The sequence below is a fragment of the Budorcas taxicolor genome, chromosome 15 (assembly GCF_023091745.1).
Source record: "Budorcas taxicolor isolate Tak-1 chromosome 15, Takin1.1, whole genome shotgun sequence".
In the NCBI taxonomy this organism is placed as follows: Eukaryota; Metazoa; Chordata; class Mammalia; order Artiodactyla; family Bovidae; genus Budorcas; species Budorcas taxicolor.
Window position 1 is genome coordinate 54131706 of NC_068924.1, and position 27986 is coordinate 54159691.

The window sequence follows — 27986 nt, forward strand, 5'->3', positions numbered from 1 at the left end:
TTTCAGGGTTTGGGAACGTATTTAACTGAGAAGGCAATGGAGTGGTGGAGAATCATGGATAAGAGAGGGAACAACAGCGGGGCTCTGGGAAGATTATTTAGCTACGGAAGAGTCCAAAGACAGGGAGGCCAGGGAGGTCAGTGGCTGGGGCCACCATCCAGGTGAAAGATCACAGAGGCCTGAACCCTCAGGGACATGAGGATGAAAAGAAGATGAAAGACATTTCGAAGAAAGAAATGTGTGCCCGATGACTAATTTAGAGATACCTTCCCCTTTGAGGTGCCTGTCTCCAAGCTCTTCCTCCTTCTGAAGATGCCACGCTGAGAATTTCCATGATGTAGGCAGTGACGTATAAATCACCCCACCCCTGTGACCTCTGTGGCAGCTGTCAGTCTTGGGGATGGAGCAGAGGGATGAGCAACTCCCACCTCAGGCTGCTGAGGTTTCTGGTCCAGTATTCAAAATGTCATGGAAGCAAGTGATTTTTCACCTTTTTAAAAAACATATATAAACTTATTTTCTTTTCATTCATGACTAATGTAAGTTAACTGTATTTAAAAAAAAAAAGTCTGAAAGGATAGTAGCATTAGTTCTTATGAGTGTAAGGCGAAAACTGTTTTTGATAAAAACAACCTTGGGTAATCCCTTAAGTGGAAGGACCTGGGATATTAGAAATTCAGAAGACAAAGGTTATGTTGTATAACAACCTTTTGACTGTGACCTCTTTTTCCATGGAGCATCAAGGACCAAGATCTAGTTTGAAGTGGGTGAAAGGGCTGTTTGGAGGTGGTGGGTAGATAGATTAAATGTTTGCTGGGTATGAGTCCATAATATGGATAAGTCAAATAAGAAAATAAAAATCACCTGAAAAGTTACTCATTTTTTGGTGAATATCCTCTTTCCATTCTTTTTTCTTTTTCCCCTAATGCATTTTAAAAGCTATATTCAGTGGAGTCTAAAGTGCCTCTTGATGTGGTGACTGAGAAAGACACCTCATGTCTGTGGTATTCCTGCCAAAAAGGCAGAACCTGACAGAGGAAACATCAGACTAACCCAAACTGAGAACCAATCTATAAGATTATTTGTCCAGACTCATCCAAAGTGTCAGCGTCGTAAAGTGAAAAAGACAGTGAAAAACTGCTTCAGATTAGTGGAGATGAGATGGCGACCAAGCAGAGTGCATGATTCTGGATTTCATCCTGGGCGAGAGAGGAAATTGCTGCAAAGGAGTCGATGTTGGAGGGGATGTGGAGGAAAGGGAACCCTCTTGCACTGTTGGTAGGAATGCAAATTGATCCAGCCATTATGGAAAACAGTATGGAGATTCCTTAAAAAAAAAAAAAAAGCAACTAGGAATCAAACTACCATATGACCCAACAATCCCACTACTGGGCATATACCCTGAGGAAACCATAATTGAAAAAGACTCATGTACCTTAATGTTCATCGCAGCAATATTTACAATACTTACAAGAACTAGGACATGAAAGCAACCTAAATGTCTATCGACAGATGAATGGATAAAGAAGTTGTGGTACGTATACATAGTGGAATATTACTCAGCCATAAAAATGAACACATATGACTCAGTTCTAACAGGATGGATGAATCTCGAGCCTATTACACAGAGTGAAGTAAGTCAGAAAGAGAAAAACAAATATCATATATCAACACATATACATGGAATCTAAAAAGACGGTACTGATGAACCTATCTGCAGGGCAGCAATGAAGATGCAGACAGAGAAGAGACTGGTGGATACAGTGGGAAGGAGAGGGTGGGGTGAACTGAGAGAGTAGCCCTGAAATATATACGTTACCACATGTAAAATTAGATGGCCAGTGGAAATTTGCTGTATGATGTAGAGAGCTCAAATCCAGTGCTCCGTGACAACCTAGAGGGGTAGAATGGGGTGGAGGGTGGGAGGGAGTCTCAAGAGAGAGAGGATATATGTATACCTGTGGCTGATTCATGTTGACCTTTGGCAAAAAGAAACACATTAATGTAAAGTGATTATCCTCCAGTTAAAAAGAAATAAATTTTAATTTTAAAAAGGACATTATTGGAGCACTTAGTGAATTGGATTAGATAGTGGTATTATGGCAATGTTAAATTTCCTGAATTTTATAACTGCAACCTAGATAGCATGTTCAAAAGCAGAGACATTACTTTGCCAACAAAGGTCCGTCTAGGTCAAGGCTATGGTTTTTCCAGTGGTCATGTATGGATGTGAGAGTTGGACTGTGAAGAAAGCCGAGTGCCGAAGAATTGATGCTTTTGAGCTGTGGTGTTGGAGAAGACTCTTGAGAGGCCCTTGGACTGTAAGGAGATCCAACCAGTCCATTCTAAAGGAGATCAGTCCTGGGTGTTCTTTGAAAGGACTGATGCTAAAGCTGAAACTCCACTACTTTGGCCACCTGATGCGAAGAGTTGACTCATTGGAAAAGACTCTGATGCTGGGAGGGACTTGGGGCAGGAGGAGAAGGGGACGACAGAGGATGAGATGGCTGGATGGCATTACCGACTCGATGGATGTGAGTTTGAGTGAACTCCGGGAGTTGGTGATGGACAGGGAGGCCTGGCGTGCTGCAGTTCATGGGGTTGCAAAGAGTCGGACACGACTGAGCGACTGAACTGAACTGAACTGAACTGAACTCTTCTTTAGGAAAAAGAAAGTCTTTTTTCTCAGAGGAAATGAATGTCTTTTTTCTTAGGAAAAAGATGTTTAAAGATTTGGGTAACGATATATACAACTTATTCTCAAATAGCTTGGGGAAAGTGTGTATAGAGAGAGATAGAACATGACAAAGCAAAATGTTGACAATTACTAACAACTGGTGAAACTGAGTGAAGTATATTTGGAAGTTATTTGTACTATTCTTGCATTCTTCTGCAAGTTTGAATATGTTTCAAAACTAAAAGGTAAAAAAAGTCCAGTCCAATTAAAATTAAAACTTTGGTCTCTGGAAGAAAATATTTGAAAAGATATATCCAGTAAAAGACTATTATACAAAGAACTCTTAAAACTCAACACTAAGAAAACAAACAACGCAATTTATTAAATGTGCAAAATACCTGAACAGACAACTCACTAAGGAAGATCTATCAGTTGCAAATAAGCATGAAAATCATATGTTATCAGGAAATTGCAAGTTAAAACAACAATGAGATATCACTACAGAGCTGTTTGACTATCCAAAATCCAAAATACTGACAACACCAGATGTTGGTGAGGATGTGGAAAAATAGAAACTCTTATTCATTGCTGGTGGGAATACAAAATGGTATTCTTGTCTGAAAAATCCCATGGACAGAGAAGCCTGGTGGGCTACAATCCATGGGGTCACAAAGAGTCGGACACGACTGAGCAACTGAGCAGGCATGCACAGCCCCTTTGGAAGAGAGTTTGACAGCTTCTTACAAAATTACACATACTTTTACCATATGATCCAGCAATTGCACTCCTTGGTGTTTACCCAAATGAGTTAAAATTTTATGTTCACGCAAAAACCTGCACACAGATGTTTATAGCAGCTTTATTCATAATTGCTAAAACTTGGAATCAACCAAGATGTCCTTCAATAGGTGAATGGACAAATAAATTGTGACCCATTCAGACAATGGACTATTATTCAGAGCTAAATAGGAATGAACTATCAAACCATGAAGACATGGAAGAACTTTATAAGCATATTAGTGAGTGAAAGAAACCAATCTGAAGTGGCTACATACTGTATGATTCCAACTATATGACATTCTGGAAAATGCAAAACCATGGACACAGTTAAAAGATCAGTGGTTGCCAGAGGATGCAGGGAGAGGGGATGAATAGGCAGAGCATGGAGGAGTTTGGGGGCAGTGAAACTCTTCTGTATGATGTTACAATGCAGGATACATGTCATTGTACATTTGTCCAAATTTGAACACTGAGAACACCAAGAATGTCAAACACCAAGAGTGAACTTTAGCATAAACTATGGGCTCTGGGTGATAATGCTGGTTCAGTGTAAGTTCATCAGTTATAACAAATGTACTGTTGTGGTGGGGGTGTCAGTAGGGAGAAGTTGTGCTTTTTGGGAGACAGGGAATATGTGAGAACCCTTTGTACTCTCTGCTCAACTTTGCTGTGAACCTAAAACTGCTCTTTAAAAAATCTACTAAAACAAAATTTTAGTCTCCTACTATACTCCTATTAGATGGATTAAAAACAGCAACAACAATATCAAACTCTTGCTGAAGATGAATAGCAACTGGAACTCATTCATGGCTGCTGGGAAGTGAACGCTGTACAGTTTCTTTGGAAAACCAGTTTTTCAGTGTCTTTGAAAATTAAATACACACCTGCCATGGAACCCAACACTCCCACTCCTAGCTAGCTATTAGTCAAAAGAAAGGAAAACTTATGTTCACACAGAAATCCTATATATGAATGTTTATACCAGTTGTATTTATAATTCTATCCCCAAACTAGAAACAACTCAAATGTTCTTCAATAGGTAAATGGCTGGACAAAGGGTCATGTATTACTCAGTGGAATACTACTCAGTAATGAGAAGGAAACGATTCAGCAATGCAGATGACACTCAAGTGGGTTGTACTAAGTGAAAGATCCCACACTCAAAAGGCTACAGACTGTGTGGTTTCATTTATTCTGGAAAAAGCAAAATGACAACAAGAAATAGATCAGTGACTTCTAGGGGCTGGGCATGGAGGAAGGAGTTGATAATAGAGGGGTGCAAGGGAACTTTTTAGGGTGATGGGAATGTTTTACATTGTGGGTGTGGTGGTAGTTACACAACAGTATGAATTTGTCAGAACTCACAGGATTGTGTATTAAGGGTGATGGTAAAGAAAGCTGCCTGCAATGCAGGAGACCCGGGTTCGATCCCTGCGTCAGGAAGATCCCCTGGAGGAGGGAATGGAAAACTACTCCAGTATGCTTGCCTGGAAAATCCTATGGGCAGAGGAAACTGGCAGGCTATAGTCCATAGCGTGCAAAGAGTCGGACAGGACTGAGTGGCTAACATAGCTTACCATGACTAGATTATATCTCAGTTAGACAAAAAGACAAATGAAAAGAATTCCTCAAAGCTTCTCTCCTCCCCTACAGCTCCCAGGCAGACACACTTCAGAAGCCTGCGGTGGGGAAAGGGAATCTTATCTCTTTCTCCTCTGCATCTTCATATTGGGCTCAGGGTTGAGTGGGAGTCGGGGAGGTCAAGGAAAGTGCCAAGTCTGCTAGGAAGGGAGACTTTGTAAACTGTAGTCAGATCCCTCTAAGCAGCAGATGCCCAAACTCTAGTTCTTGCTGTCACAGAGTAAACAGTTTTGTGGTTATATGGAGCTCCCTCTGTGGTCTCCCCTCACTGGGCCCTGGGCTTATGACACATTCCCTGGCTAACCACCTGCCCTTTCCACTCTTGCCCCCCTCCAATCTTGCTGAGGGGGTCCTTCTCTAGTTCCCCTGCCCTGGAGAGCAGACTTGTTGCAAAAGGATACTTGGGGATGACTCATGCCTAGTACCCTGCACTGTGTCCCGTAGGTCCCTTGGGAAACAGTCCTCTCTTTTGTTGCCAAACTCTGGAAGGCGCATCCCCCAAACCCACCCTCCCCAGGGACAGCTCCCATGGTCCCCTCATCTTCAGACTTTTCTGTGTGAGAGGTGAGCTCAGGCACTGGGTCCTCTGAGCTCTAAGGAAGTCCTGGTGGCTTGAGCCACGTGGGGTGAAGCACAACACTTGGGCTATCCCTTGGTGGAAAGTCTCAGCAGCTGTTCTCCTCTCCCGGGTCAGCGTGAGTCTGGAGGCAGGTGATGGCGTGAGGATATTGCAATCTCTTGCTGAGTCCTGCAGTAATTCTGAGATAGGAAAAGTCCCACTTAGCATCCTATTACACATAACTAGCATGCAGTTTAACAAAACTGGGATCTCACCCATGTTTTATAATCTGCTTTTCCACTTCACACTGTTTGGAGCATCTCTTCATGTCAATAAACACATGTCAATAAACATGTCTACATTCATACTGTTTAAAACAGCTGATCAGTTTTCCCTTGTATAGATATATTGTGACTTACTATCTTGAACCCTGATTGTTGGCAGTGTGTTTCTAATTTTAGATTTCATTAACAATGCTATGATTGGGCCAATTTAGGTCTAGTTGATGGCACTTTAACTGTAGGGTCCTCACTTACTTTGGCCACCTGATGTGAAGAACCGACTCATTGGAAAAGACCCTGATTCTGCGAAAGGTTAAAGGCAAAAAGAGAACGGGGTGGTCAAGGATGAGATGGTTAGATAGCATCACCGACTCAATGGATGTGAATCTCAGCAAACTCCAGGAGACAGTGAAGGACAGGGAAGAGTGGCGTGCTGCAGACCATGGGGTCCCAAAGTGTCAGACACAGCTTAGCGACTGAACAACAACAACCTCACTTTGCACAGAACTTTTTTACACGCCCAGGAGAGGAGCTTAACAATATTTTATCTTCTTTTTGAGAAAAGGGCCCTCTAAATTGTATAAGCGTCAGGCCCCACAAAAGCTGGATGTGCCCTTGGCTATGATAAACATCCTCACAGTCAATTTTCTTTTGGCTACATTTTTATTTCCTTAGGATAAACTCCTAGAAACAGAAGTGCTGGGTTAAAGCAGATGCACATTTTTAGGATTCTTGGAACATATTGTCAAGAAGCCCTCCAGAAAAAGTGACCTAATTTACATCCCAACCCTGCCCTGGACGAGAATGCCCAAGATTGCGGTGGTTTCTATGGGACTGTTTCCCTGTTACTGATTTGGTCATAGCTGCCATTAGCGCCTTTTCCCAAAAGCAGGGGTCTTGACCTGAGATCCTTGGGACACAAGGGTAGAATTCCTGGGGCGGTGAACTCAGATGAGAAAAATTTACATCTTCCTTTTCATCACTAGCCTCTAGGTAAAATGTAATAGATCTTTCCATCCTGAACGTGGGCCACAAATCCCTGAACCATTACCAGGAGGTAATGGGAGGTTAGCAGCCCCACTACCTATAGAAATCACAGATGTTTTCATGTCAGCTGTTGAACTCATGCTCAACAGCACTTCAAAGTTATAGTAATTATCATATCTGCAACTAGATTTTGTTATTTTAACATGTTAATAAAAAGCATGTATCATCCAATCACAATTATTTTTTAGTAGTTTGAAAGCTGCGTTCAGTAGGATTGATTTCCTTTGCAATCACGTATTTTTTTTGTTTTATGAATTAGAAAACCTTGTTCTGAAAAGGGGTCCACAGGGTCATTAGACTGCCGAAGTGTTTATGCACAGCCATGGTCAGAGCCCTTCCTGTATGGGCCTCCTGACTCACTTGTTCTTGAAACTTGTGCATAATACAAAAGGAAAGGAATTAAACTTTCATGACCCCAGCCTGGAGTCAGGCTCTGTGTCGGGTGCTGGGATACAGGAAGGGCTGGATGGCCGCTTGCCCTTGAGGCGCTCACAGTCTCGCTGGGAGATACAGTTTCACAGATTCTGCCACTCACTGTCCTGTGGGCTGGGGACCCAGGTTCTCAGATTCTCCATGATTAAAAAAAAATAAATCAGAAATCTAGATCTTTTTTTATATGGTCCCATATAAAACAACTCTTTCAAGTTTTAAATGTTGGCAACAAATCCAGATTTTTATAAACCACTGTGTGGGCCAAATAAAGCATGTCTGAGGGCTAAATCTGGCTCAAAGGCCACCACTTTTCAACCTTTGCTCTAGGAGGAGAACAGAATTTCAGTTAGTGTGGAACGAATCATTCTGTGGAACAAATCGGCTGGGATTCTGAGTGTCCACCCTGCCCTGCCATGTAACACCTCCACTCTACTCCTGCAAATCAGAGACGGGATTGGAGCCCTGGTCTTGGAAAGAGAAAAAACATAGGAGAAGGAGCTCCATGGTGGGTTATGGTGGAGGTGGGGGTCGCTGCAACCTGGCTGCCATCCAGGTGAGGAGAGGTGGCTGGAGACAGATGCTACAGTGATGAGGGCATCAAGGGAGCTATGAGAACAACGAGGTCGATTAAGTGATTGTATACCCAGAAAACCCAAGAGCTTCTAGCAGAGAAGCAAAAAACAAAACCAAAATGAACACACAAAATAACCCTATTTGAATTAAGAAAAATTGATGGGCTACATCAATTTTAGGGTACAAGATAAATATGCAAAAACCAATTCTGTACTTTTTTTTATTCTGACAATAAACACATACAAATGAAAATAGGAAAAATATTCCATTTATAATCTTGACAAAAAATCCAAAATAGGTTAGGAATAGATTTAACAAGAAAAACATAGGGTCTTTATGAAGAAAGCTATACAGTCTTGTGGAAGGACTGAACATGAGAACTGAATATATATGGGAAGAAGTACCAATACTTCTGGATGGGAAGACTTAATATCATAGAAAGGTCAAAACTCCCCAGGTCAGTTCCAAATAGAGTGAAATCTTTATATGGAAGAGTAAATACCTGGAAATAGCCAAAAAGTTATGGAAAATAATAACAGTGCAAAAGAACTTGCATTATTTTGTATCAGAACAAACAACAAACTTCTCTATTATAGGAGCAGAGAAGTAGATCAATGAAATATACAGAACAGGAAATACAGAGATAGACACCAAACATATATCAGAATTTAGCATTTGACAGTGAGCTTTTGATTATTTAATACATGATGCTCTCACAATTACAGTACATTCAATTCAGTTCAATCACTCAGTCACGTCCAACTCTTCAAGACCCCATGGACTGCAGCACGCCAGGCTTCCTTGTTCATCACCAACTCCCAGAGCTTACTCAAACTCATGACCATCAAGTTGGTGATTCCATCCAACCATCTCATCCTCTGTCGTTCCCTTCTTCTCCTGCCTTCAGCCTTTCCCAGCATCAGGGTCTTTTCCAATGAGTCAGCTTTTTGCATCAGGTGGTCAAAGTATGGGAGCTTCAGCTTCAGCTTCAGCATCAGTCCTTCCAATGAATATTCAAGACTCATTTCCTTCAGGAAAGGAAATAGTACATCCAGAAGCAAGTAATTTTTCCATCTTCATAATAATTTCAGATTATTTAAAGATTTAAATGTAAAAAAAGAAAAAAGAACATTTAGACTCTATGAACAATCTGAGTGAAATACTCAAATTGAGAAGCTATGAAAGAAAAATGAGCAATTTAGAACAAAGATACATAAGCAGAGTCAACAGACAGATGAGAGATTTGGAAAATGTATGTTATAAAAATGTTAGATGAAGTTAAAAACTGCAAAGCATAGTGAGGTTTAACAAGCTGATAAGGAACCAATAACTCAACAAAAGTGAACATAGGACAAAAACAGGCAATTCATGGAAGAATAGGTCCAAACAAGCAACAAACAAATGAAAAACTGCTCAGATTCAGTAGCAGGGAAATGCAATGTAAAGTAACAATGAGTGACTACTTTATATCTGTAGCTATTACCCGCATTTCTGGCAGGAAGCATAGGAAAAGATTATCTCACAAGTTGACTGTGGAAACATGAAACATCATTGTTTTTTTGAAAAGTAGCTTTATTAAAATTATGTATCATATATATGGGCTTCCCAGGTTGCGCTGCTGGTAAAGAACCCACCTGCCAATGCAGGAGACGTTTATTATTTCCTCTTTATTTGTGTGTGTGTGTGTGTGTGTGTGTGTGTGCACGTGAGCATGTGTTTATTGCCTATTCCCACCCATCCCCCCAAAAAACAGCACCACCAGGGGAGGGAGCTTGTATGTACAGCATAGTATGACAATTGAATTAAACAATTTCCTACTCACTTATTCTTTTTTATTGACTCACTCTTTTATTCATTCCTTTATTCATTTATTCCCTTATTCATTCCAGAAACATGTTCTATTGGCCAATGACTTTTCCCCTGATCTGAATCTTCCACTTTCTAGGATGACTTTGGGGAGAAGGGGAGGCTGGGAGTGGGGACAGGACTGCAGAATTCCGGGAATGCATCTACAACTTGGGAGAGCTGGGTGAATGTAAAGCTCTCTAGGGAAGCAGGAAAGATTTCAAAAAGCATAAGGTGCTGGAGGATCAGAGAAGAGGACAAAGTTGGGAGTGATAGGGTGGAAGCTGGGCAGATGGAGATTTCTCTCTGCCCCCACCACCCTCAGGCCCGCATCTTCCCACTGCCCAGCATCTGGTCTGCCAGGCAGAGGCTCTCCCCATCTCTGCATGTTGAAATCCTCCCCTTCCTCACAGGGCCAGACCAGATGTCCTCGAAGTCTTCCTTGACTCCTCCAGCTGGAAGGGCCGCTCCCTGCTGCAAACAAACTTCCAAAGTCTGGACCTCCCTCGTGGTGCTGACCACTTCCTGCTTGTGCTATGGTGCGGCCCCTCCCTCTGCCCAATAGGCAGAGGCTCTGCCTGCCTGTTCCCAGGAATCTCAAGGGGCCCAGGGCCCAGCACCAAGTGGATGCTCAAGCCTAATGTGTGAGCAGCATTGTGTGTTCAGAGGGCAGTGATAATGACCCCATTTTACAGATGGGGAAATGGAGGCACAGATGCAGGGCATGATTTGCTTCCAAAGCAAAGCTGTAGCACAGCCTAGGCTCAGCTTGCATATCTGGTCCCAGCGGCAGGGCTCTTTCCAGGGCAGCTTGATGGGAGGTGGGGGTAGGGTGCGGTGGGGTGGGAGCTGGGTCCTGAGAACCAGCAGGCCAGAGAGATTTGGAGTTCGAATAGCCAAGTTCAGGGAAAGCACAACTGGGGAGGAGCCAAGGTATTTATTATGCTTGGTCTCCAGCTCCAAACAGAGCTGATGGATGGAGCTGCTCCAGTTCCTATAAACAGCTTGGGCCTCCCTCCCCTCCATGTTCTCAGCACCACAGCCCCAGCTGATCCCAGGGAGATGAGGGTAGAGGGGAGATGACTGAGGGAAGGGAAGGAGAAGAGGAGAGTAGAGGGCAAATGGGGGATGGAGAAGAGAAGCCAGGGTCCTAGAGGCAAGAGGAATCGAGGGGAACGAGGGTGGTGAAAGAAGATTCCTCTTCCCCAAAGCAGTCCCGCTGGGTCTCCGGGGTCTGTCTGAGAAGCCAGTCACCCATTCCTGGTTTGATCTTAATCTCCACAAGACTTTAGGTCCTAGAGGGCAGGGCCATCCATTCAGGAAGCCTTTTCTTTGAACTTGCCTCTGTGCTGGCTCACGGGCCCCAGGGATACAGGAGGGACTCTGGGTAGGACCTCCCTCCAGGAGCTCCTGGTCTAGTGGCAGGTCAGGCCGACACCTGATGTTGCGGCCCAGGGCAGCCAGAGCTGTCAGTGGCTGGAGAAGGGAAATCAGGATGGTCTTCTCAGAGGAGGTGATACTGGCAAGGGCTGAAAAGGAGGGGTTTGGCAAAGGGGTCAGGGTGGGTGAGACATTTTGAGTAGAGGAGGTGGGAGAGAGCTGGGAGCTGAGAGGGTCAGGAGGCAGTGCTGCCTAATGGTTAAGACCACTGGCTCCAGAGAGAAGCAGAGTGAACCTGGGTTCAGTCTCAGTTCTGGCATTTGGTAGCTGTGGGATCTTGAGTCTCGGTGTCTCTAAAGTGAGGATGACAATTACAGAAATGGTTTTAAAGTGTGTTAGACGCCAGTCTATGTCTGACGCAGGATACAGCATGCTTGGGGCTGGTGCATGGGGATGACCCACAGAGATGTTATGGGGAGGGAGGTGGGAGGGGGGTTCATGTTTGGGAACACATGTAAGAATTAGAGATTTAAAAATAAATAAATAAATAAATAAATAAAAAATAAAGTGTGTTAGAATTATCTTCGGCCATGTATGTCAAGCGTTCAGTGCAGGCCCCAACCTGGAGCTGCTAATTAAGGGTCAGCTTGGAATAAGAGGTGGGAGGCAGCCAGAGAGAGATGGAGCTGGAGGGCTGCAGGACCTGTGAGCTACTAAACAGCAAGGGTGCAGAGAGCAGACAGTGGAGCTTGGATTCCAGGGAAGGGGACTGAGGCAGCATAGGGAACCCACAGGGTGCAGCAGCTGGTGGGCCAGGGCTGCTAGCCTCCCACCCGCCCACCTGGCCTGCAAGCCTAGCTCCTGCTGGGCCCTGGCCCTGGTGGAGTGCCGCAACAGCTCACTGGATCAAGTGAGCCTGGTGACCTGGCACTACAGTCTGTCTGTGACAGGGCCTGTGCACTGGCCTCGTCTCTCTCTCTGGAACTTGCCGGATGCTCTGATGACCTAGTTGGCAGCTGCGTCCATGTTCAGCTGAAAACAGGAATTTCTGCCTTGCTGGGGGTCTTGGCCAGGTGAGCACACGCCTCTGTTTGCCAGGAAAAGAGGTTAGGGGCCTGGAGGCTCCCGCAGAGCCCTGGACTGAGCTCAGTCCGTGCTACTGTCCTCCCGTGGGCCATCAAGGAGCATCTCCTGTGTGCCAGGGCATTGAGTCACATAAATCCTCACCCCCCCAGCCCCATCCATGAAATAGGCATTTCAATTTTTCCTTTGGAGAGTAGGAGCTGGGAGCAGAAACCTCAGAGAGGTGAGAGGCCACAGGCCAGAGAAGAAGCTGGGCTGGAGAAATCTCCAGGGTACTTGGGGGATGGGGGAGGCAGAGCCGGAGCCTGTGGGAGAGAAGGTGGAGAAGAGAAGGTGGGCACCTGCAGAGGGGGTGGTGTCTCGCTGTCAGGCCGCTGAGAAGGGGTGATGGGACCACATGAAGATAAGCACAGGGGGCTGCAAAGTGGGAGAGGCCGGGGGCCCACTCTCTGCCCTCTACTCTTGGCCTCAGTGCCCCTCATCGGACTCCCACCCCCACCCCAGGTGAGGTGGCTCTTGTTGCTTCCCCTAGACCCCACAGCCCACACTCTCACCCTCCAACTCCCTTCTAGGAACCATGAATGCTCTTCTTCTGACCCCTCTTGATTCTTCCAAGTTCAACCTTGAGCAGCCTGGCTGCTCACTCTCAATCCTCCAGCCCCTGGGAGGTCTTTAACTCTCTAGCTGGGGAGGCCTTTGGGGGTCAGGGTAGCAGGGCTGGATGCTCAGGAAGGCCTGGGGCTGGAGACAGAGATGTGGGCCTCATCAAAGCGATGGGGCAGCCACATCAGTGAGGATGATGATGTTCCTGGGAGAAGAGTCCTGCTGATTGCCATTCTGATGGCTTGAGGAAGATGAGCACACAGCAAAGCCCCAAAAGGAGGGGCATCTAGGGTCCTAGATGTCAGGGGAGTGTCCCAAGGGGAGGGTGCGGGTGATAGGGGGATAGAGGCGGGCCCCACAGTGGAGAGGTCAGGGAGGCGTGGTCTGAAAAGTACAACCTTGGTGACCTCAGCCCTGGGTTGGGGAGATTGCTGGGGACAGCTGGAAGCGGTCTGGAATAGATTAGGATAGAGGGGAGGGGGAGGAAGCTACTTTACTGAGAAGTTTATCCATGATGTCGGGAAAGGAAGGGGAAAAGTGGTTTAAGGGTCTTTGTACTGTTTTTAAGATGGGCAAGACTTGAGCACAGCTGAAATCTGTGAGGAAGACAGAAGCAGAGAGGAGAGGCTGAAGTGAGAGCAAAGTGAGAAAATAAATGAGTGAGAGAGGACAGGACATGCCCAGTGCTGCCTCTGAACAGGGTGGGGAGCGGGTACAGAGAAAGCAGAGAGAGAAAGGCACTAACAGGTTCCTGCTGGAAGTCACCGTTTTCTTCGTAGGTGGGGAACGGGGTTTGCCGAGTGTGAGGAGACAGAGGTGTGGCAGGGGGCATGATGGCGGCTGAGGCACCAAAGGTCAAGATGGTGAGACCCAGGGCCTCAGTCTCCCACCCAGTGGTCCCCAGCCTGTCTCCCCAGGGGTCTGCCATGAGGCTTCAAAGGCTGGAAGGGAAGTAGAGGAGGGTAGGGTTCAAGTGGATGCAAAGATTCCCAGCAGCAAGGAGGAGGCCGGCAGGCTGCACCATTTCTCCAAAATTATTTTTTAATACATTCATGTGGGTTACACAAAGAGTGGGTCCTGAGGCCTGGGTTGTGGCCTGGCTCCCGGGAGGTGAAAGCAGCATCCTGTAGTGTTTTCAAAGATCAGGCATGAAGGGGCCCACACCGTGCCCTCAGGCCTGAGGAAGAGTGTTTGTGTGCAGTGAGCACCTGTGGTCATGATCCCGAACAGGGCTGGACCCACCAGCTGCCCCATTCACCACGAGGGCCCCCGGCTGGGGCCAGGCCACCAGGCCAGCTTCTGGCCCTGCTCTGCCATGGACTCCCTGAGTCTTTGACCCTCTCTCAGCCTCAGTTTTCTCATCTGTAAAATGGGGTGGACAGAGGGCCATTTTCATCATCTCATACTTAACCGAGCACCATCGTGAGCCTGAGTGCAGGCCAAGCACAGTAAGAAGGTGAAGACAATGATTCAGAGTCCTGGGTTCATCCCAGGGCTTCCTTTGTCCCCAGACAGCCCACGATTCCATGGGTTATATCTGCATGGGATTTTTCTATGCGTTTTTCTAGGGGGAAAAACTCCCTGCATGACGAGGACCAGAAAGGGAGGTTGGAGCCAGCATCGTCTTGTGATGTGACAGCTGAGAGAGAGACGGAAACTGCCCAGGTCCAACCCCCAAGCCCCCCAACCCTGACTCCCTCAGTGAGGTCTGAATCCAGCTCTTTTCACAGGCTCTGTCCTGACTTGAGCAGCTCTGAGCAAGCCTCATTCTCTTCCTAAGTCTCAGCTGTTCTACCTATGTACCAGGGAGGCTGGACTCCATGGTCTCAAATTCCAGGTTATGCTCAACAGAGGAAGAAGGAGGGAGGGAAGGGCTAGATGAGAATAGGAGAGCCCACCCAGTCAGCAAAGGATGGAATAAGAGAAACAGAGGCACAGAAGGAGGAATGGGCCTGTGGCTGCCCGTCTTCTCTCTGCCCGCCTGGGAGAGAGGAAGGAGAAGGGATGTGCCCAGATGCTCCCTGGCCCCTTTCCAGCCATATGGGGCCATTTCCTGTCCGTCTTACTGCCTGCAGCCCCTGCAGTGGCCAAGCTCAGGCTCTGGACACAGGAGGATGTGAGTCTGGAGCTCAGTTCTGGCATTTCTTAGCTGGAGATCCCTGGAGGGAGACTTTCAGAGCCTCTAGTTAAATGGGATAATATACCAACCTCAGAGGGTTGTCATAAAGAGGCAAATGCAGGCTTGGGTTTGTCACTGCTGCCAAGTGTGGTGTAAAATAGAACCAGAAACCTAAGGGTCTCAGTCCTGGCTCACTGGCCAGGGTGGGGCTGAGCTGGAGCAGCAGGCTTGAGCAGGACCTGGGCAGGGAATGGCGGGTGGGGGGGTGCGGCTAGGGCAGTTATCTGGACCCATGTGTGCAACCTGAGGGTGCCAGGTAGTAAAGCACCTGTTCAGAGCAGGAAACAGACCAGTCCAGTGCTGGGCCAGAGCCCAGGGAGACTGCCTCTTAACTGACCCTGCCAGAGCTGCCGCAGCCTGCCTGAAAGCACTGGATCCAAGCCTTACTCAAGTGGCTGCAGCTCTCTTCCGGTCACAAGCTCTTCATGTTCCAGAGAAGCTGAAAGTCATTATCAGAAGATGTGACAAACAGTCTGCTTGGAAATGTCTCAGACAAATTCTCTTGGTCTTGCCCCTTTCGTGCCCTGGCCTGGCCAGGGCAGGACTATCCACAGCCAGCTGAGGCTGCAGAACTTTGGAGCCCTGGCTTTCATACTCCACGTGGTGCCCACACACTCTGCGACCATCTGCCCACTCAGACTGGGCAACGCTGACGGCAGGGATGTGTCTCATTCCCCGGCGCCCCCAGTGCCCAGGGCAGGGTGTGGCACAAAACAGATGCTTGGCAAAGACCTGTAGATCTGATGGGGTCAGCCTTACACTCTGTCACTCCTGAAACTGCCCAACTTCCGGCTTCCACAGCTGGACCACGTGATGTGTGGCCTGAGAAGTGGGTCACCTACTGCAGGACAGTGCAGTGCAGCAGGACACGGGGAAAGGAGCCCTGGGCTGGAACTGAGAGACTGAGGGTCTTGGACCCTGGCTTACTGTGTGATCGTGGGTCAGTCCCCACCCTTCTCCGTGCCTCTGGCTCCCTCACTGCCCCAGCAGGGTCTCCTGACAGAGCCCGTGTGTGGCCTCCAAACTCTCTAGGCTTTGTACTGTTGGCTGAACTTCTGCCGGCGCACACAGCAGCAGGTGGCCAGCGTGGTGAGCAGGATGGCAGACACCACTGCAAAGGTGAGAATGATGATGAGGTTGACATTCTTGAGACCCCCCTTCTCACAGTCCTCGGGACGCACGTGACTCAGGGACACCTCCTCCTGAGAGCCAAAGCGGCAGATCAGGTCCTGGGTGGCATCCACGTCCACACGGCCCTGGTGCAGCTGGGCCGCCAGCCAGCCATTGCCGCAGCAGCTGAGGGGGTTCCCCTGCAGGTAGAGGCGCCGCAGGCTGTTTTCCAGGCCGCCCATGGCACTGCCCGGAAGGAGGCTGAAGCTGTTGTTCCTCAGGTCCAGCACCTCCAGGGACACAGCCTGTGTCCAGGCAGGCAGGCGGCTCAGGCGGTTCTCGGCCAGATTGAGCCGCTTGAGGCAGCTGAAGCAGGGCAGGTCCACCTGCAGGACGGCCAGCCCATTGCCCTGCAGGGCCAGGACCTCCAAGGAGCCCTCCAGGCCCGCCAAGGCCCCTGGGGCCACATCCAGCCCAGGGTTAGAGGAGAGGTCCAGCTCGGCCAGTGGTGTGTGGAGGAAGGCACCTGCCGGCAGTATCTCCATCTCATTGTCTGCCAGGTTCAGGACACGGAGGGAGGAGATGCCAGAGAAGGCCACACAACCTGAGGGTCCAGGCTCAGCTGGGCCCCTGCAGGGGCTGAGCCGGTTCCCCTGCAGGTTAAGCCTCTGCAGACTGGCCAGGCTGGTGAAGGTGTACGGGGGCAGGTCCCACAGGGCATTGTCCTGTAAGAGCAGCGTCCTCAGGGACCCCAGGGCCCTGGAGCCCAGATCCAGTGTCTCCAGCGCATTGTGGCTGACGTCCAGGAGCGTCAGGCAGGGCAGGGAGCCGGGCCGGGCCTCAAAGGTCCGCAAACAGTTCCGGCTGAGGTTCAGGGAGCGCAGGGAGGTCAGGCGCTCAAGAAAGCCCTCTGGGATGAGCTCAATCTCATTGTAGCTCAAATCCAGATTCAAGAGCTGGGAGAGGGGTTGGGTGCTGGCATTGCGGCTGGGGTTGGAGAGGGGCAAGGATGACCAGCCCTCGGAAGGCGCATGGAGGCCCTCGCCTCCACCCCGGGGTGGCTCCGCAGGGAGCCGGATGAGGTTGTTGGACGCGTTCAGGTAAATGAGTCTCGGGAGTGCGCTCAGGTCGGGAAAGTGGAGCAGTTTGTTCTCCCGCAGGTCGAGCCAGGCCAGCTGGTACTCGGCCCGCGGCTCCGGGGCCGTCTGAAAGGCCTCGATACTGTTGCAGCTCAGATCTAGGACGCGCAGCTGCTGGAGGCTGAAATCTGAGATGCAGGTGAGGGAGTTCCTGGAGAGGTTGAGGTGCACCAGGCGGGGCAAGGCCTCAAAGGCGCCGTCCTCGATGTCCATCAGCACGTTGCTGTGAAGGTCCAGCCGCTCCAGCGCGGGTGTGCCTGAGAAGGTGCGGCGGCCCAGGCGCGTCAGGCTGTTCTCCGCCAGTGAGAGTGTGCGCAGGGCAGGCGCCTCCCCCAGCAGCTGCTCCGCCAAGCCGCTGTACAGGCTGTTCCCCGACAGGTCCAGGGACGTCAGGTGCGGCAGGGGGCCCAGTCCCCCAGTATTCAGCGCCGTGCCCACCGCCAGGCGGTTGTGGGCCAGGTTGAGGTGCTCCAGGTGGGGCAGGGCCTGGAAGACCCCTGGCTGGAGGAAGCTGATCTCGTTGGCGCTCAGGTCCAGGTGACGAAGTGCCGTGTAGAAGCCCAGGGGCAAGGCCAGGATGCTCCGCAGCTGGTTCCCAGATAAGTTGAGGACCTCGATGTCCCGTGAGAGCACCGAGGGGACCTGGAGCAGGCCACGGCCCTGGCACCAGACCTCCTTGTCCACCTGGGGAGGGTGGGAGGGCAGGAAGAGCAGTGGGCATCAGTGCATGGGGTAGGAAGTAGAACCCGACACTCGCCTCTAGGAAGGATGACTTGAGCCCCTACCAGGCTTGGCTAGGCCTCTCTTCTGTCCTCCCAGCATGATTCAGCCTAATCCCCCTAGGTCTGCATGATCCCTACCCCTCCCTGCCACTGTCTTTGGTCCGCAGTACAGCAGGGCTGGCATCAGGGAGGGACTCAAGGAAGCTTTCATGGGTAGACCATACAGACGATAGACAGAAGGAAAAATGTAAAAACAAAAAAAATTCTGTACTGATTATTATCCTATTTTACCGGAAACTAAGCCACGTATCATTTAGAATGAGCCAGAGCCAGTGAGGAGCAGGGCCACGCTGGGACCCAGGCCTCCTCGTTCCACATCCCAAGTTCCTTCTATGGACCCAGAGAGTTAAACTTACCCAGCCGATGTTAGATTAGAAACCACTTTGGGAGAAATGTTTCCAAAAGGGAAAAATGCTCTTTCCACTCTAGTCTTCGGTTTTAATTCTGGTCTCGCAATCTCAGATCTCATTCAAATCCTCACTCCATGGGGCACAGCTCTGGTTCCAAAGCCTGCCTTCCTTGCTGAAACTCCCTAGATGTGACCTCTTTCCTGCTGCCCCATCTACCCCACCCCACCCTCACCCCCTCAGTGGCTTCAGTTCTCATGGTCCAGTCCAGATGGGCCCCCAGAGATGGGGTTGGGGCAGGGAAAAAGATGACCAGCGTCCCAACCCATATTCTTTGTTGACAAGAGCTGATTTTGCTGTGTGAGCTCCATCTGGTTCTGATCCAGAATGTAACTCATCCTTCCCCAATGCCTACTCAGCATTTTATATTTTATTTCACATTTTCAGACCCATGGTCTCCTTGGATTGTCACGGTAGCCTGCCCATCAAACATGATCACCCCTCTTTAAGAAACCCAAACTCACAGAGGGGAAGAGAGGGTCTAGGATCACCCAGCTGGTAAGGAACAGAGCTAGTAGCTTTTGAACCCCAGTCTCTTAACAACCGAAGACCCCACTTTTGTCCTCCACCACATGTGCCTTCAGGGGCCAGAATTCTTTCCATGTGAATGCAGTCTCCCTCTGTCATTTCCGGCACACCAGGAACCCCAGCCTTTCCCAGCAAAGGCTCTGACTTCCATAAGCACCCAGCTCAGGCCCACTCCACCCCAGCCTGTCTCCCCTGACCCCTTCTGATGGGTCTGCCAGCCAAATGCCTGGCAACTGTCAGAAAGTCCACACTGACCATGTTGCCCTTGACTTAAACCCCTTCCAGGCAGAGCCAGGACCCTCAGCAGGGTTCAACGTTTGTGGTCCCTGCTGATCTTCTCCTAACCCACCCTAGCCCAGCCCACACCTGACTACGGCCCACTGCACCCTCCCACACCCACCTCTCAGCCTCCTTCCTGCTGCTCCACGTGCTGGCTGTGCTCTGCCCAACGAGAGCAGGATCATGAACTCTGTGCTGAGCACCAGGGTCTCCTCCACCCAGAAGACCTCCCTAAATGCCGGGCAGGTCGGGGCCTCCTCTGGGCTCTCACAGTCCCTGTGCTTCCCTTTGTTTCTCCCTGTGACTATCTGTGTGTGGACCAGCTAGAAAGTGAGCTCTGGGCAAAGGGTTTGATTGAGTGGATATTTGGACCTGGCTTTTCTGAGCACCAGAAAGTGCTCAGTACATTTTTCAGTAGATGAAAGACATCATCAGCTTAATACAGTCACCTTTCTGAATGATAAAAGAAAAGGGATGATCCATTCATTCAGGGTTTCCCAGGTGGCGCTAGTGGTAATCAACCCTCCTGCCAATGCAGGAGACAGGGTTTGATCCCTGGATTGGGAAGATCTCCTGCAGGAGGAAATGGCAACCCATTTCAGTATTCTTGCCTGGGGAATCCCATGAACAGAGGAGGCTGGCAGGTTACAGTCCATGTGGTCGCAAGAGTCGGACACGACTGAAGCAGCTTAGGACACACGATCCATTTACTCAGACTAAAGTCAAAGACTATTAGAGCGCAAAGGGTTCAGCCCACCCCCTCCCCAGATGGGGAGACCAAGCCTAAAGATGGCAGTAACCTGAATGAGGTCACAGGTCAGCAGCCAGGCCGACAGGGTAGGAATACAGCCTGGGTGTTCCCTGCCTGGCCCAGCTCTCAGCTTCCTCCCAAGAGCCCAAGGTAGGGGGAGGGACGGGGGGAGGAACGGGCTGTCTTCCATCAGGCATGTGCGACTCTTCCAAGTCCACACGGCACAGTGACCAGCATTACTCAGAGGCCCAGGGACAACCCCTGCCACTGGGCGCCAGTGCAAACTAGAATCCTCATACTCTAGCCACCTTGCCATACCTGCCTAGCTCCTTGCTTCCTCCTCCCTCACAACCTCTCTGCCAGCTGGGGCTACTGGGCATAGACTCCTCATCCATGTTCTCAGCTCCCTGAACCATCCTGATTAAAGAAGAAACAACAAAATGAACAGACATAATGTGTTGTGTGGGGTGGGGAGCGCTTACCCCATGTATACACCCAGCCCCATTTCACCTCTGGATACTCAAAGGTCCCCTGGGGCACCAGCCCCTGAGAGTTGAGCCAGGACACAAAGCTGGCCCAGTCTAGCACCCAATCCTGCTTTCTGCCCAGTGCCCAGAACCCCTGTCACAGAGGCCCAGAGGGGGCTGCCGCGAGGCAGGACTGCTCAGCTCTCCAGTTCAGTCCAGGAAGGAGCTTGAAGGCCAGGGCAGCTCTCAGGACACCGTCTGTGGGGCACCCACTGCTCCCTGATTGCCGAGCCCCCAGCATGAGTGACATGTGGGGAGGGATCTTGGGAGCATCCACCCTTAGTCTGGTTCTGAGCTTCCCCCGATGGCCCCCTATTCACTCTCTCTGATGTGCCAGGATGCCATTTCCCAGCTTCTTTTTTGTTTAAGGAGGGAAGAGGGTGCCACTCAACCCCATCATACTATCTGCACACAGAGGGAAGCAGGGCAGGGAGAATCTCCCAGCAGTGGACAGCATGAACTTGGGAGGGAGAGGTCCGAATCCTGGCTCTGCCACTTCCTGTCTGTATGACCTTGGGGGTCCCGTCTCTTCTCTCAGCCTTAGTTTCCTCAGCTGAAAAGAGGAGTTCTGGGCAGGACAAAATGAGAGATAGTCCTTAGTGTAGAGTAGGCCCCTTGCTAGCCCTCGGCATGTGGCCATTTCTTTTTAATATTAAAAAGCATCATAGTGCCTTCCGTAGGAGTTCAGAAAGTCCTTTCCTGTCTGTTATCTCCTCTGCCCCAAATCCAAAGTTCACCCAGCTCCCTTCCGCCTGTTGGGTGGCCCAGGCCCTTCCTCCCTCTGAGCCTTCTGCCCCAGGTAGGATGTGGGGCTGCATGTGGCGATGTCAGTCCTTCTCTGCCCATTACTCTGGATTCTGGGAACCCTGGAAGGGCTCCAAGGAGCACGAGTGAGGTGGCGACGGCAGACACTGCAGACCCTAGGGAAGTGCTGCTGGCCCTGGCTGCTAGCACAGGCACTTCCCGAAGCAGCTGCCCACCCTGTGTCTCTAGGGCTTCTCCAGTGGCTCAGCAGTAAAGAATCTGCCTGCAATGCAGGAGACGCAAGTTCAGTCCCTTCGTTGGGAAGATCCCCTGGAGAAAGGAAGTGGCAGCCCACTCCTTTGCCTGGAAAAATCCCAATCCATGGGGTCACAAAAGAGTCAGACACGACTGGGTGACTAAAACAACACCAACTCTGTGTCACGAGCTTCCAGTCCCAGGTCCAAATGAGGCTACTGGAGGCCCTGTCCCTTCCCCAGCCCGAGCTCTGGCCTTGACCTCAGTGACTGTCCAGCCTTCCAGTTAGGCTAGATAATCTCTTTTCTCTGTATCCCACAGGGTCACAGTAACCTCAGAGCTAGTTTCCCTGACTCCAGGAAAATGGGACAAAACGGATCAAACCTTGTCACTGCCCTTGAGGACCTCTTGGTCTGGTAGCTGAGTCAGGCGTGGACCCATTTACCAACTACCCCATGTGCTCAGTGTTGAGAAGGAGGGAGGCTTAGGACTGTGGGAGCCCAGAAAATAGATGGCCTGGGAGGGGTCAGGGAAAGCTTCTTGGAGAAGGCGGCATTTGATCTGGGCAGTAATAAGTGAGAGGCATCACACAGGAATACGGCAGTTGGGCTCAAGTTAAGGAGCCCAGTTAGGGAGGGGATTTGCCCAGGACAGAAGAGCCTTTCCCAGCAGCCCACCCCAGGTTCCCCACACATATACATATTCTTCAGAACTTCACATGTGGCACCAGTTGTAAAGAACCTGGCTGCCAGTGCAGGAGATGTAAGAGATGTGGGTTCGATCCCTGGGTCGGGAAGATCTCCAGGAGGAGGGCATGGCAACCCACTCTAGCATTCTTGCCTGGAGAATCCCCATGGACAGAGGAACCTGGTGGGCTACAGTCCATGGGGTCACAAAAAGTCGGACACGACTGAAGTGACTTAGCACGCACACACACATATTCTTCAGCAGCCAGCTGGACCCACTGCCCTGTGGGGGCGGCTTGAGGAAATAGAGTCCCTAATGGCCAGAAGTGAATGACCTCGGACAAGTTGGCTAGCTTCTCCAAGCGGGTTTCCAATTCTCTGAAACTGGAATGATTATACTTAGCTGGCAGGATTAATAGTAACCAGGGCATTTGGACATTCTAGTAGGTGCTCATTAAATGTGAGCTTTAATGGCATTAAGTGGATCCCCTTTCCTCTTCTGAGCCCTCTAGCCTCTGGCTTCTGGGGCAGTAGGACCCCCGGAGGCAGGGGATATGAGGAGCTCTCCCTTACGAGGCAGAGCATCTTACCTTCCTACAGGGCACCTTGTCTCGGTGTTGGGAGGTAGCCAGGCCCAGGGTCAGCACGGCCAGAAGCAGCAGAATCTGGTGGCTCATGGCTCTGCACAGGGTAGGAGGAAAGGGGGAGATGGTAAGACCGCAGGCTCCTTCCCACCGCGGGCTCCCACCGCCCCCTTCTGTCTGCAGCTGCTCTCAGGGAACCCCAGACCACAGCGGGAGCTGGACTGAAGGTGCTGTGAATGGGGCCCCTTGTGAAGGTGGTGGGAAACAGCGCTGCAGCCCATCACAAAGGGCCTTCGGTGCCAGATGGAGGGGCTAAGCCATTACCTTGGACAGGAGTTTTTAAGCAGTGGGTGACAAGGTCAGATTTGGGTTTCGAAAGGCCCCATCAGGCAGAAACAGCATGGAGGAGGCGAGCAGGAGGCAGACAGGCCTGAAGGCTGCCCTGGGCCAAGCTCAGGGCTGGGCCTCTGACTCCAGGTCCACACAGGCCACAAGCAGGCCCCCCATCTGAGCTCAAGTTCCAAACGGAATTCCTCAATCCCCCCACCCGCAGAACTTTATTTTGCCCTTTCTCTTTTGATTTTCTGATCCCCGAGTCCCTGCCATTGTTTGAAGGCTGAGCCTGGAGCCTTGACAGGAAGCCCCGCCAGGAGGCCTGCCCTGCCCCCAGCACTGTGGCCCGTGGACTTCCCCAGGAACAGGCTGCCAGGCCCTTAACTTTCACTGAAGCCACCGCCTGCACAGTGGGACACCCAGGCCTGCTGGGCCAGCCCTTCTCTCTATGAGCAGCCTGGTTGAGGTTGAGGGGCACCACAAAGCCCCCAGATGGGTAGCATCCCAGTGCTGCTAGAGGCTCATTCACTGAGAACTTGGGTCAAGTGCTAGCAACACACAGCTCAGTCCGTCAATTTCATTCATTCATTCACTCATTCACCCACATCTTTACTGAATGCCTCTTCATGTCTGGCTCTGTACTGGGAACTGGGGACACAGATAAAGGCCCAGAAGTGACCATAATATAAATACATACAAAACATTAACAAGGAGAGACATATAATGCTCTCCAAGAGCACTGGACTCAGAGTCACCCACACCAGACTGCTTCCTCTGTCTCCTCCACTTACCTGCTATGTGACTTTGTACAAGTCGCTTCACCTCTCTGAGCCTCAGTTTCCTCTTCTGAGGCTAATGCCAACCTTGCCAAGTTTTGTTAAAGATCAAATGAGACGTATTCTATGAAAGTGTCACACATAGAGCTCTCATGCGCTAGGCACTCTTTTCGACACTTTACAGCTATGAACTCATTTACTCTCTCCAATAATTCAATGACTTGGTTTTATGATCACCATTCCCACTGTTCAGACAGGAAAATGGAGGCTCAGAGAAATTAAGCAACATGCCCAAGGTCACACAAATAACAAGTGACAGACGCAGGAAGTTGGGTTTCTGGATCTGTGCCCTTAACCTCTACGCTACAAGGTCTCCTGCAGGTGCTCAATAAGTATGTGCTGAATTGTGAATCTGAGGGATGCTTTAGATGATGCATGTATAGAACCTTTATGGGCTGAGTCTTTACTGTTAGAACCCATAAACATCCTTGCTATGATTTGTAAATGAAGATGGGTGCTCTGAGGTCCTTCCGTGTTCAGATAGGCAAAGAACGCAGTGGTGTCTTTTAAGCCCTGTTCCCTGGGTTCCCCCGGGGCCATGGGCCCCCTGCCCCACAGCTGTTCTTCCTCTCACCTGCGTTACAGGTTGGGCTCTTACAGGAAATTCTGTTCTGCTGTTTAAAAAGCAGAACATCACCACCCTTTTGAAAACCAGTATACTCAGAATTGAGTGGAAACCCCTCAGCAGGGCCTTCGAGGGCCTTGAGGAGTGTGCCTGCCTTACCAGCTCTTCCCTCCAGCTTCATTTCTCACTGTCCCTTCTCCTAGTCTGTGTTCTGGAAGCCTCGAATTCCCTTCAGTTCTCTAAGCATTTTTCACTGCCCCTAACCTTCACTTCCTCCCCTCTATTGTGCTGAATATCTCCTCATTCTTTGGGTCTCAGCCTAGATGTTACCTCCTCCAAGAAGCCTTCTCTGGTTCTCCGAGTCTGGGCTATATATTGGCACCAAGCATCCCATCAGCCCCTGGTTCCCTTCCCTTCACCCCTCCCCCATCACCATGGGGCGCATCCCCAGGGCAGAGGGGCCTTACTCTCCACTGGGCCCCATCTCACACTGCACAGGTCCAGGAAGGCAGTGAGAATCGGCACACAGCGCCTCGGTGACATGGTGACACTGGAGAAAGCAGTTTCTTTCCTGGACCCTCCCTTTACCTCCCTGCCACACTCCCTCCCCTCATCAGCAGGTTCTGTCTGCTCTTCCTAAAAAACCAGATTCTGGATCTGCCCATCACCCCACAGACTGAGGCACCACCATGACCCTGGGCCTCAATCCCAGCAACACCTTGTTTTCACCCTGATCTCTTCCAGTCTGCCCTAAGCATAGTAGCCTGAGTGATGTCTTTAAATCATGTATCAGACCATGAATCTCACTGCTTGAAAGCCTCGCATAAAATCCAGATGTACACAACCTCCTCTCTAACTCCATCTACCATTTGCCCTCCCTTCAACGAGTCCTAGCTTTCTCTCCATTCCTCAAGCAAGTGCCCTCCTGCCTCAGGGCCTTTGCCCTGCTTGCTCCCTCCACCTCCCCAGATCTGCATATGTTTTACTGTTTCCCTCGTTTTGGTTCTTTCCTAATAGCTTATTTCTTATTCTGAGAACAGGGGTCTAATAAGCAGTGCTCACTAAAGATCTATTGAATAAACAGAAAAGTGAGGGGTAGCAGTCCACTGCAAAGGGCCGAGTGGTGAGTAAGGATAAGGTAGGTAAGGATAAGGTAAGGATAAGAGAGGACGTGGGTTAGTTCTGAACCTTCTAAAGGGGCTCTTGTTTCCTGTTCCCCTGCCAAATCCCATCTTATCTCCCAGGTGGGCAGCTGAACATCCAGGGGGGCCCTTCCCTGCAGCATGTGGAACTCTGCCCTGCCATCCAAAGGAGAGGGGCCCCTTGATGGTGGGCACCCTTCAGCAGTACCCAGACAGTGTGTAGAATCTGAGGGCTACTTGCTCTCAAAAGGGAGGGCTGGGATCACTGAGACCCAGGCTCCCATCCTGACGCTACTGCTCACCAGCCCTGTGCCCTGGGGGATGTCCCTTCACCTTTCAGGGTCTCCATGTCCCATCTGTAAAGCATGTAGCCTGGTTCCTGTTTTGCCACTGTTTGCCCCCAGTGGTTGTGATGATCAAGCAGAGATGGCTGTGAGGGTATCCTGGACACATACTGTCTTTCCCAGAGGGAACAAACTTGCAGGGCTGAGCAGCCCAGGTGAGGCGAGGAGTGCTCAAGAGGAAGGCCTCTGGCCAGACAAGTGGCCCAGGGAAGAGGAGGCAAGAAACATCTTAGGACTATGGGAGAAGTGCCAATAAAATGTGTAGGTGTGTGTGAGAGAGAGAGGGATAGAGAGAAATGAGGTGGAGGGGCACTACAAATATTAAGCCCATCTCTAGTGTTTAAGGATGTTAGATACTCTTCTTAGCACTTGACACGTATCATTTCATTTAATTCTCACAACAGCCCAGTGAAGCAGTTACTATAATTTCCATTTTACATATGAGAACACTGAGACTCAGAAAGGTGAAGTGACTTACCCCAGAGTTACCCAGCTCATAAATGTTTTGGGATTTAGCCCAGATCTGTGTGTTGTGTTTTTTCCAGCAGGTGCTGAGCTGCCTGCCTCCTAGAGAATTTGCCTACGAGGAAAACTAGGCTCAGGGAGATGACTTACCCAAGGTCACATAGGCAGTTAATGGCAGAGTCAGGATCAGAATCCAGTCTGTCTGCCTCCTAAAGCAAGTGTTTCCACAACACCAGGCCAAGATCTCCTTTCTAACTCACTCCACACATCCCCCAACCCCCAACACACACAGCAGCAGACAGGCTCACAGTGCCGGCTTCGGGCTGCTCCTGGGTGCTCCTCTCCCTCCTCTCAGCCTGGATCACGGGCAGAGTCGGGTCCTGGGAGAGCTGCTGTGGATGTTCCCAGCCAGCAGTGAATCACTAAGGGCAAGCCCCGTTCTGGAGACATGTGCAGCCCACGGGGGAATTAGACCTTAACCCAAAGGAATGTGTCTGTGATGGCGGAATTTCAGGCAGCTGAGAGTGGGGGTGGGGGTCCCTCACGTCCTACCACCCATGAAGAGGGCTGGCTGCGGAAACCCTAGGAGAGAGGTGGGTGCCTCACCCTCTGCACCCCTAGAGATGGGCAGGCTATCTGGTGCGGTGGGATGGGAAGACCCACATACCCGCCCCCAGCCCCCTCCCCCCCGCCCCCGCCAGGGTTAGAGGGCAGAAGGAGACCAGAGACAAATCCTGAACTGCCCTTGACTAGCTTGTGTGTTCCCTGGGCAAGTGCTGGCCTTTCTGCGGTTGTTTTCCCATCTGTCAAATGGGAACGCCGGCCTCGCCCTGCCCTTCGCGGGAAAGATCCGCTGAGCTAGGAGCCTGGAGCCGAGGCAGGGTCAACCCTGGCCCCACGCACAAAGTATTGGTAGTGGGGTGGCGGGGGGGGGGGGGGCGATTGTTGAGGATCAGTGTCTCGATGAACCAGCCCCAGCCCAGCTCCGCGCCGGGTGCTCGAGAGGGGCTCGGGACCGCCAGTTCCCCGAGGGGCCGGCCAGCCTCGCCCGCTGGGCGGCTCCTACCTGGCTCAGCGCGGCCGCCGCTCCTCTCCCGGGCAGCCCCGGCACATTTTGCGCAAACCTGCCCTCCCCGTCCCACCCCGCGCCAGACCCCGGGGTCACGGCCCGAGGAGGCGCACAGCCGCTCCACCGCCCCACGGGAGCCCGATCCACGAGAGGGCGACCGGGGCTCCAATTTAAATACCTCTCCCGCCGACCCGCCCCACCACGCCCCCCCTCGGCCCGGCCGCGGGGTCCTAGCGCCCGGCCGGCGCGCCCCCGCGTGACTCGGTTTATCCGGAACCCGCGAGGGGAGGAAGCATTTTCTCGCGGCCGAAACTGCGAGGCTGGGGAGGGGCGGGTCGAAGAGGACAGGATGAAAGGACG

The 27986-nt window shown here is 50.7% G+C and overlaps 1 protein-coding gene across 2 annotated transcripts; it reads right to left on the minus strand.

Moving 5' to 3' along the window:
- Positions 1 to 13801: 13801 nt before the first annotated feature.
- LRRC32 (leucine rich repeat containing 32) lies at positions 13802 to 27750 on the minus strand. Of its 2 annotated transcripts, none has more exons than XM_052653368.1 (3): positions 27624 to 27750; positions 22879 to 22969; positions 13802 to 18013 (listed from the first exon to the last, which is right to left on the minus strand). In XM_052653368.1, the coding sequence occupies exons 2-3, from the start codon at positions 22963 to 22965 to the stop codon at positions 16109 to 16111; spliced, it is 1992 nt and encodes a 663-aa protein (XP_052509328.1). In that variant the 5' UTR covers positions 22966 to 22969; positions 27624 to 27750; the 3' UTR covers positions 13802 to 16108. The 2 variants fall into 2 exon arrangements, with proteins under 2 accessions (XP_052509328.1, XP_052509327.1); XM_052653367.1 differs by lacking the exon at positions 27624 to 27750 and adding an exon at positions 26866 to 27068.
- Positions 27751 to 27986: the final 236 nt, after the last annotated feature.

What these genes read in the sequence shown, in the direction of transcription:
- LRRC32 (XM_052653368.1), bottom strand. Translation starts at nt 22,965, where the DNA reads ATGAGCCACCAGATTCTGCTGCTTCTGGCCGTGCTGACCCTGGGCCTG. An exon ending in ACAAGGTGCCCTGTAGGAAG is followed by an intron (nt 18,014 to 22,878) that starts GTAAGATGCTCT and finishes CACCCTCCCCAG; the next exon opens with GTGGACAAGGAGGTCTGGTG.